Here is an 11,032-nt window from a genome sequence, read left to right on the forward strand (position 1 = left end):
GAACTCAGTTCGGAAACTTCACTGTGAAGTAATAGACACACAAAGTTTAGACTTGACGAACAATAAATTAAATTATGCACAAAGTGTAGAGTCAAAATATTACAAAGCCGAAATAAGGAAAAAGGGGAAGAAAGTGACACGACTTAAAAATAATCACACCTTAACACTATTACCTACGTAACACAGCAAATATGTAAGCAATTTCTGCGTCACAATTGCAAGCATCACAACGAAAATAGATATCTTTATCTTCATCTTCATCGTCACTGTCGACAGGCCAGCCATTCTTGCGAATGCGTTGATGTTGAATTGTGCAACAGGTGGGTCTTTCTCCATACACTAATGGATTTAACACCCAAATATTTCTCAAAATTTTGACTAACTTCTTTCGACACTCTCTTGTTATTTTCCTTAGTGGCCTTGTTTTTTTCATGTTGCCAATCAATATTACTCCTTTTCGCTTGAAGTCACCACCCATAAAGACCATAATTATACCTATCACATAGAATGCTCCAATGTGGCCTCCTTTTGCTGCTCTCTTCACAAGTTCCAGTGCAAGTTCTGGCCTATCGTTTCTGAATAAGTCCATCTGAGAATAGATTCACATTAAGAATACATTAGTATTACTAATTACACCTCGATGCGAAAATCGTCACTGAAATACAGATACTTCACAATTTAAAATAGGTTTTTTTCAAGGAGATCAATATGAATGAATTGATTCATTAAGGTTAACGAGTACCTTTACCATTTCAAATATAGTTTAGTAGGCATGCTAAATACCTAAATATAACTTTATAAGTTTTTATATAATACACACAAAAAAGGCGCAATTCACACATTTTACATGTCTATAAATTTTCTTTAATTATTGTGCCTGTTTTGCGTTAACAATAGCCTGCTTTTGTGAAAATTACATGTAATAGATAGTTATGTGCTACTTTCCAAATTGAGCCGCCAAATTAGATGTTCATTACTATATTGCAGTAATTGGAATGCGATCTCTAAGTAATTTATTTTCAATGCCCCTGGTGTGTCGACTTAATATTCACCATTAGCCTAATTAATTGAGCATATTGATCCGCATTTGAAAACCTTTGAAGAAAAATATACTGATTCATCAATTAATCAGAAATCGAGGATTGAAAACTTAGAGAAAAGTTTAAAATTAATTCTTACCACGCCCTTCCTGTATAAGGCTTCTGTATTCCCGCATTCTCTGCACAGCTCCAAGAAAGAAGTAATTTTGTTTATCTTCTCTTGTTTTGGCTTCAACCATAAATTTAATAGCGGAAAGTCTACCAGCGTTGCATTCTGATATACATAGCGTTCATTTGCGACTTCATGAAAAACCTTGCAACTGAAATATCAATCGTGTTAGAAAAAAGAAATTGCTCCTCGTAAATATAATTAAGAGATATGTAAAAACATATACCTTAGCTTGGCATTGATGTAACTCTTAAAGGAGAAAGAAGCAACCCTTGCAACAATTTCAGTAAGTAACTCATTGGGAAGAGATTCAATGGAAGAACAAAAGTTGTCTTTTATGAGTTTGTTATTTTTTCTTCCTCTCCTCTTCATTATTTTTCTTGCATGACGACTGATCACCATCTTAGTTTGCTTGGGAACAACAATGAAAGAAATTACTACAAACAACGAATGCAATTGAGTTATGTTTATTTATAGCTAAGTTTCTGTTTCTTTCTGATTTCCTTCTTTGAGTGGGATTTGGTGTATATTAAAAAAAGAAGTAAAACCGAAAAGGGATTGTTTAGTTTACTTAGAATTTTTTCTCTTATTTCAGGTGAAAGTAGGAAAAGTGTGTTGCGGTACTATGGATTCCTTTTCCTAAGTGTACTTGGACTAGTGATTTCTTAGTGCTTACTAAAGGTATTTTAGTAATGTTTGTTAAATTATTTTAGAACGTCTGTTTTTAGAAACTTGCATAAAACCATGTAATTATGGGACACTATAAATGTTGCAGTAATGAGTAAAACAATGGATTGGGCTTACATGGGCTGTTTTATGTAAATCCACATTCGATGATGAACTTTTAGTTTCTCATGGGCTCATATGACAACCCAACTAAACTAGTAACAAATAACGATCACCTTTTCTTTTCTTTTCTTTTTCTTTTTTAGGGAACTCCTATCAAAATATTCAAGATCGTTTTTTTTTTTTTTTTTTTTTGCTTAATAGGCTGAAATTACTTATTTGATTCTTGGACGTGATTCAAAAACCTCTTTTTTCCAATATTATGCCACTTGGGGTGTTATAAATTATTGGGGTTGAGGTTATGCCTTGACCTCTAGATTATATTATATTACTTTACTATCTCTATCTACTACATAGAAATGGGAGTTGGGTGGGACAAACAAGGACCAACACAGCAATACATACTTGTATCCAAAGCTTTACAAATTGTACACATAATGAATGTTTGTACCAAAAGCTATATAACTTGTACACTTTAATCAGCAGTTTTTTTTATCTCACATGGACATATGTTATAGTGCTTAATATTAATATTTATTCCCTTCTCATGTATGGACGTTTGCACTTCAATTTTAATTCTTTGACACATTTATTTCCTCCGTGCACTTTTACTTGTTCATTTTTCACGTTCTTCTTTGAATATTTATTCTCTTCTCATATATACACATATGCACTTCAATTTTTATTCTTCGACACATTTATTTTCTCCGTGCACTTTTACTTATTCACTTTTGACTTTTCACGTTCTTGCTGATTACTTGTTCACTTTTGACTTTTCACGTTCTTGCTGAATATTTACATATGTCATAGTACTTAATATTTATTCCCTTCTCATGTATATAGTATACACTTCAATTTTAATTCTCGGATATATTTATTTTCTTCGTGCACTTTTACGTGTTCACTTTTGACTTTTCACGTTCTTGCTGAATATTTATTCTGTTCTCATGTATAGACGTATGCAGTTCAAATTTAATTCTCCTAAACAAATTTATTCACTTTGACTTTTCACGTTCTTTAAGAATTAATAGATCACACGTGGACATATGTCACAGTACTAAATATTTATTCTCTTCTCATGTATACATGTATGCACTTCAATTTTAATTCTCTGACACATATTTATTTCCTCCGTGCACTTTTACTTGTTCACTTTTGACCTTTCACGTTTTCGCTGAATATTTATTCACTTCTCATGTATACATGTATGCACTTCAATTTTAATTCTCCGACACATATTTATTTTTTCCGTGCACTTTTACTTATTTACTTTTGACTTTTCACGTTCTTTAAGAATTAATAAATGAAGTACTCCCTCCGTCCCATATTACTTGGCCACATTACTAAAAATATAAGTCTATTTTTCTATTCTATATTTTTCTATATTTCTATTATATATAAACGCCCAAGGTGGACGAACAAAACAACAATAAGTTGTACAAAAAGCAACTGAAATTGTACTCTAAGCAAGGACTAACATATGTACATACAATTCAGAAGTTGAACATTAATTCAACCTCTTGTGTGTTTACTTTTTAAGTCCCACGTGTCCAAAGTGTCTCAATTGTTCTTTCATTTCCTTCATTTGGCATATACTCTCTCTGTCTCAATTTAAGTGTTTGCGTTTGACTAGACACGGAGTTTAAGAAATAAAAAATAGACTTTCAAATCTTGTGATTTCAAATTAAAAATATGTATAAAATAATAAAATATCCTTTGAATCTTGTGATTATAAACATGACATGTAAGATATTTAAATTGTCAACTTATTAAATATAAAAAGAGGCGGACATAACCAAAATAAGATAAATTTTAACAACAATTGAGAAATTAAGGGGAAAAATAAGAGGAAAAGAAAAAATATGGAGACTCACTAAGGAAAATCGCAGTATCTTTTGCAAAATATACAAACCATAAAGACTAACTAAATTGAGTAATCAAATTAATCATATTGGACCCCGTACATCGCACGGACACGGTTTGCTAGTTATATAGAAGTGGGACTTGGTAGGTACGAACACGGCAACATAGGTTGTACAGTGAGCATTATGAAATGCACTAAAAATCTGGCTTATTCTATCTGGTATTCACTCTTATGTTCTTTTCCTCTCCACACGTGTACTTGCACCGTCTCACCAGTAAGAAATACACCATCTCACTCACTGATGCTCACTTTTGCCATTAAACTCTTCTTTTTTATATTCTTAAAGTTTTTTTTATATCTTTTTCAAAAAGGAGCTAATTATGTGATAAGTTTTTTAACGGGCAAGGTTGCATATTGTTTACCCCGAAATCGGATAATCAATTGAATTTGTAAGTGGGTATAGGATATGTGCTTTGTTCTTGACGTATGTAAGATAAAGAGAATGTAGATTTGAAGGCTCACCAATAAAGCAGCCAAAGATGTAAACGTTATGAACAATGTATTATACTATTAGCAATAATTCTAAAGAGAAATGGCCTTGGCCGAATAAATGAGAGGGAGAATAAATATATGAGATTCTCCTATTGTAAGTGTTCTTGAAAGACAAAGGGAGCCAACCTCCTCAAAGGAGGGGGGTGTCCCATATTTATAGTGCTGCCTCCATGGGCTTCGTACAATGTGAATTAATAAAATAATAATAACAAGGACAGCTCTGAACGGATTTGGTGGGATTGGCCGGCGGCGCCGCCTGACACACGCATGGTTGGTGGTTGACCATGGCAGGGCGCTACTGACGCGTGGCTCACGTGCAACGGCTACACCGGACCAACGACCATTCGGACCAACGGCTACACCGGACCAACGACCACTCGGACCAACGGCTATACCGGACCAACGACCACTCGGACCAACGGCTATACCGGGCCAACGACCATTCGGACCAACGGCTATACCGGGACAACGACCATTCGGACCAACGGCTATACCGGACCAACGATAGAGGTGGTGGACCAAATGGTGTTCTCGCTCAGCTCCGGTCCAGGCGCCCCTCCGGTTTAGTTCGAATGTCATCGGGCACGTTCCTCTCTTCCTTCCCTCGGTCCCTATCTCAACGGTTTATGTTATGTCCGGTCTTTACCGTATACAGATAGCCCCGCACTCCTCGTTACGCCGATCCATCGGAATAACGGGGAGTGGTTAACCTTAGAAACCGGTGACTCGGCCAGCTCGTCCTTATCTCCGCATTTTGGCGGGAATGACTAGGTAACGCCTCTGTCAACCGCCTTTTGCACGTCACGTCAAGTCGCCTCTCATTAATGGTGGGGACACGCGGCGCTGTTCGATTGGGCTCCCTCGGTTCCCGTTCCCTTCGCCTATATAAGGCCCATTACCTATTCATTTACCATTTTCACGTCCTGTTTCTCTTCAGCTTCCTCTCTTCTCTACATTCATTTACATTCCCATAAATTGCTATCTGCTGCATTCGACTTGCTGTTTGACTCACCAACTCGAAATCAGTGTAAAAGAGTTGGTTTCGCCAATTGTTTTGGTTCGGAAGTCTTCGCTGTTTCGTCATTTCTGAATTACCAGTTCCTTCACTTCCTTTTTCGCTTTTCCACCCTTCTCCTTTCGTACTTTCGAGATGTCTGAGTCCACTTCTCACGAAGTTCTACCGATGTCACCCCCGGGATCCCGGTCCGCATCCCCCGGCTAAAATCGAGCTTGCGGTTTCGGATATTATTCGGCCAAATTCAACTTCAACAAAGATCTTGAGGTCGACAAGCCTTCCGGTTTCGACGGGGTTACGATGTGAACCGATACCCTTCATCGATTACCGAGGAGAAGCTTGACGCGGTCCGGGCCGACTGCGGGTGGGAGGCCCGCTCGGTAAGGGTTTTTGTACCTGGTCCGGACGAATCTGTCACCGACTACCGAGAGGGATTTTTATACGTGTACACTTATCCTTTTACCCTCAAAATCGACCCTCCGATTGATCCGGTCATCCTCGATATGTGCCGGACCTACGGGGTGACTCTGGCACAGATCGGCCCGATTGTTTGGAGGGTCGTTGCACCGCCTCGGCTACTCGCCAACAACGCCGGGAAGGAATTTTCGCTGAGCCACTTAATACGCCTGTATTCCCCGAGGATCTTCCGGGGCGGCGTGATTAAACTTGTCAAGCGCAGTCGGAATCCGTTTTCTCGAAGATGGACGAAGACCGGGATAGGCCGGTTGAGAGGTACGTCCGAGTGAAAACCGAGGACATCATCCCCGCCGACTACATTACTTTCCGAGAAATAGGACAATAAGCGTAAGCTCGATTTTTTGGGCAATCGTTCTTATGCATTTAGTCGTTTTTTATCCATTCTTTGATCTCGTTGACTCATTGCCTTCTCCTTGCTCTTATTCAGCCAACGGATACGTTCCTCCCGTCATCCGCGATCTGAGCGAATGGGTTACTGCGCTCCTCCGCCAAAGGCGCCCTACGAGAATCGGACGTGGCCAACCTGTCTCGTGGCCTGTGGGTGGCACAAAACCACGGTAATATGTTTATCCCCATTTAGTGTTTTGTCGTACTCTCCACTACCCGTGGCCCTTCGAGTTCACTATCTCCGTCATTGCTTTTGCCTTTCAGGTTTGCCCAAGGGCTCGGTGGCCTCGAGGCCCGAGCCGGTCACCAGCACCTGCGTCGTCATCGGGTTTGATACGGCGGGTTCTTCCCGTATCCTCGACGACGCGCAAAAAGAAAGAGGACCTCGATGGGCGCCGAGCACCAAAGGAAGAAGGCACGCGGTGTTACCGAGTCTTGAGGGAGGAGAACGAGCCCGACATCGTCATTCGGAGGGCCGGCTCGGTCCCTCCGTGGCCCGATCCGGAGGAGGCGGCCTCCGTTCGGCCCCTTCCTTCTATCGAAGGCGCGTTGGTTCTGCTCCCCGCTCGGTGCGAAGAAATACTTTCACCGGTCCTCGCCGGTCGATTGACTTTGTCGACATTTCAGGTGAAACTTCTTCGGAGGATACTCCCCTGCAAAGGAAAAGATCCGGGGAAGCGGTTGCTGCCGAGGCCGGTGAAAGGGCAGCTGGAGAACCGGAGATCGAGGCCCCCACAGGTGTTCGTCCATCTTCCGGGTACGAGCCTACCATGACTGTGGAGCCCCTGGCCTTTGCCGAAAACATTGAGGCCGCTCCAAGTTCATCCACTCCAGCTCAACGTGTGGATGATTTCGACGACATGTTCTCGGGGACTCCTCCCGCTTCGCAGCCGACGGCTTGGTCTGGCCCCTCCTATTCCTCGGGTCACTAGGCCGGCCAACCGAGCATCCGAATCGGCGCTAAGGCACGGTTTGGTGACCGTTTTCCGCCCCCGAGCGTGGAACCTCGGAGGACCCGATCGCCGATGTAGTCACCGTCCCCGAAGACTTTAGCTTCTTATCACGCCCGATGGGCGTTGCTAGCTATTTGCGTCCCCTTGTCTCGGATTCGGACAAACGCAAAATGACGGGGTCATTGCGTGCCTTATCAACGAGGTTATGCACGCGGCAACCGGGTAAGATTCTTAACCACCTTTGTACATTTTATTCTCGGAATGCCATCCTCTCGCGCCTAAGTCCTTTGGTTTGTCTTATGCGAGAGTGTGGTCTTTGGTTAACGAGGCCTTCATCCGTGCCCAACACGAGATAGATGATCTCGGGCCAACTCGATGCCCGAGTAGGGAGACGGAGAAATATCAACACTTTTCGCCGGAGAGAAGGAGGGAGGTTGAGCGGGTGGCCGTGCTAGCCAATCTTCGCCCCGAGCTCGATGCGGTTGCGAGGAGAACCGTCGTTTGGCGAGCGACACGCCGCCATGACCGGTTATAACCGAGTCTCGAGGCGACAAAATCGCCCTTAGCCGGGATAAAACCCGGTTCTCCGTGCGGTTGGATGAACTCGAGGCCACGGTTTCCCAACTTCTGGGGGGCGTACTCGGTGGTGGCGATCTTTGCGGGCTTGCTCGAGAGGAACCACCGGCTCGAGTCCGAGGTCGCACGTTCGGCGAGCGCGTTAGCAGATTTTTGAGGAAAAGGCCGAGGAGCGGGCCGGATATGTGAGGGTGTTAGAACCGAACTTGAGGGGGCGAATAAAGCTAATGACGCCTAGCAAGACCGAGTGGATGCGGCCAACCATGTGAAAGATGACCTCGAAAGAAATCGGGCTCATTTGGGAGCCAAGCGGGCCGAAGCCGATTTGGAGGAAGCATGGAGAAGTGTGGAGGCGGCGAGGCTCATACCGCTATTGTCGCCGAGTATGAGAAGTGGAAGTCTCGGCGCCTCACCCTCGAGCAAGTTGAGCACGGCCTCGAGAACCCCCCCTAATACTGGAAGCCAAAGGAATGGAGGAGAAGGCCAACCGTGCTCTCGGGTCCGAGTCGGATGACTCACGAGCGGACCGAGTCCGAACATTCATCCTCCTCTAGCCATCTTGGGATAGTGTAGAGCCATTACTTTGGCATCTATCTTTTTATTTTCATTTTCATAGAACTTTCATTTTTCTTTTTCTTGATGTAAAGAACATCCGTTGTATATAAATGAAAAGTGTATCTTTTCGACTTCTTCGTTTGAATGTTTGTCATTATCTTTCTTGCGATTGTTGGCCCGTTTTCATGATAAGGTGACTCGGGGTCACCGATTCATCATGCTTGTTCGGTTTTTACCCGACTCTTCGAGAGTTCGGTCGTCTCCGAATTTCGAGGACCGTTTCACTAGAGTCGACATTTTACTTCGGCTTTGTTTTAGGGCCGGTGCCTTCTCAGCCTTGGCTAACAGAGTGGCAGCCCCGTTTGGGGGTCTTATTGAGTTTTGGGCCGATTGCCTTTGCTATCTGGCAGAGTACAATTTAAAGGGAAGTTTTTAACTTTGACAGCTATTGACAACTTTATTTTCGTAAAACGTTTGTACATATGGTAGTGCTGATTCATGCATACGAGAGTTTGCTTCGACCCTCCTTTCCTTTGCCGTAGCAAGTGCAAAAAACGGGACACGATTCGCTGTGATCGTTTGGTCCTCACATTGGGGGCTATGGCCGGTGGCCGGCCCCTTGTTTTGCCGTGGCAAATTTCGGATGGGACACGATTCATTATGATCGTTTGGTCCTTACATTGGTGGCTACGGCCGGTGGCCGGGCTCTTGTTTTGCCGTAGCAAACGTTGGGTCTCCCCAGCACTGATCCGAGCTCCGAGCGCTGATACTTCCGTCCTCGGAAGGGGCGGTACCGGGTACCCGGGTGAGCGCTGATTACGCCCCTCATACTTGTTTGGTAACACGCTGTACTCGTTGCCTCGTTAAAAACCTCGTCGGAAAACCCTTTTTGGGACAAAACCGTACTAAGGAAAAGAGTGCAACACGTGTTTTCAGGCCTAGATTCTATTTTCCATCCATTCTCGACTTCCTGCAAAAATGAGAAAGGTTAATGAGAGAATACGGCCCATACCTTAGCAGTAGTATCTCTTTAGGTGAGCCACGTTCCAGTTGTTGCGTAGTCGTTGCCCGTCCATTGATTCTAACTGGTACGATCCTTTGCCCGTTATACCGGTCACCTTGTACGGGCCTTCCCAATTCGGACCCAGCTTCCCCTCGTTGGGGTTTTTGGTGTGCAAGGTGACCTTTCGAAGCACTAAGTCCCCCACTTGGAAATGCCGAAAGCTGGATCTCCGGTTGTAGTATCTTTCCATTCTTTGTTTTTGGGCGCATCTATGCGAATAGACGCGCATTCGCGTAGTTCATCCGCGAGGTCAAGTTTCACAGCCATGGCTTCCTCGTTTGACTCCCCGGTGGAGTACCTGAAACGGAGAGTCGGCTCACCGACTTCTACGGGGATAAGAGCTTCGGCCCCGTAAACCAACGAGAATGGAGTTTCGCCGGTGCTCGACTTGGATGTGGTCCTGTAAGCCCACAGCACCTCCGGCAATACGTCTTTCCAACGGTGCTTCGACGCTTCAAGCCTCTTCCTCAGACTTTGGATTATTGTTTTGTTCGTGGATTCCTCTGTCCGTTCGCGCATGGGTGATACGGGGTTGATACGATTTTCTTGATCTTCAATCCTTCGAGGAAACTGTTGACCTTGCTGCCCACGAACTGAGGGCCGTTATCACAAGTTATCTCGGCAGGGATGCCGAAACGGCAGATGATGTGATCCCATATGAAGTCGATCACTTCCTTCTCTCTTATCTTTTCGAAGGCTGTGTCCAGCTTAACCCATTTAGAAAAATAGTCAGTCATAAACAGAATGAAACGGGCCTTACCTGGCGCTTGGGGTAGCGGGCCCACGATGTCCATTCCCCACTTCATGAAAGGCCAGGGTGAGATGACCGAATGCAGCAGCTCCCCGGGCCGATGGATCATCGGGGCATGTTTCTGACAGCCCTCACATTTTCGGACAAAATTCCTCGCGTCCTCGTCCATCCGATTCCAGTAGTAACCGGCCCTGACTATTTTTCGAACCAAAGCCTCCGCACCAGAGTGATTGCCGCAGGTTCCCTCGTGTACTTCTCTCATCACGTACTCCGTTTCACCCTATTCCAAACACGGCCAGGACCGAGGAAGGAGCGTCGATACACCGGTCATCCACTAAGCAAAAGCGTGCGGCCTTGGTCCGTAGCGACCGTGATTCTTTCGGTCATTTGGAAGTTTACCATCGCGCAAGTAGTCGATGTATTTGTTACGCCAATCCTGTGTCAAGCCCATCGTACATATTTCGGCGTCGCCCGATTTCTATGTGGCCGTGTTTCGTGGTGCAACGTGGTACTGGGGTTGATTTCCTCCCTATTGACCGAGGATCCTAAATTTGCCAAGGCGTCGGCCTCACCATTCCCTCGGTATGTGCTGCACGGTCCATTCCCTAAATCGGTGAAGTACCACTTGGGCTTTCTCGAGGTACCTCTGCATCCGTTCATCCTTGACCTAGAAAACACCATTCACCTGGTTTGCGACCAAGAGCGAGTCGCACCGGGCTTCGATGAATTCGGCTCCCATGCTCCGAGCCGGCTCCAAACCCGCAATCATAGCCTCATACTCGGCTTCATTGTTAGTCAATTTAACGATTCTAATTACCTGTCGAATGATGTCTCCATTTGACTT

The 11,032-nt window shown here is 44.4% G+C and overlaps 1 protein-coding gene across 1 annotated transcript; it reads right to left on the reverse strand.

The window, feature by feature from the left end:
* Positions 1 to 63: 63 nt before the first annotated feature.
* LOC132054411 (putative F-box protein At1g67623) lies at positions 64 to 2,241 on the reverse strand. Its single transcript, XM_059446423.1, has 3 exons — positions 1,436 to 2,241; positions 1,180 to 1,360; positions 64 to 589 (listed from the first exon to the last, which is right to left on the reverse strand). The coding sequence occupies exons 1-3, from the start codon at positions 1,609 to 1,611 to the stop codon at positions 170 to 172; spliced, it is 777 nt and encodes a 258-aa protein (XP_059302406.1). The 5' UTR covers positions 1,612 to 2,241; the 3' UTR covers positions 64 to 169.
* Positions 2,242 to 11,032: the final 8,791 nt, after the last annotated feature.

The sequence above is a fragment of the Lycium ferocissimum genome, chromosome 4 (genome assembly GCF_029784015.1).
Source record: "Lycium ferocissimum isolate CSIRO_LF1 chromosome 4, AGI_CSIRO_Lferr_CH_V1, whole genome shotgun sequence".
NCBI classification, from domain to species: domain Eukaryota; kingdom Viridiplantae; phylum Streptophyta; class Magnoliopsida; order Solanales; family Solanaceae; genus Lycium; species Lycium ferocissimum.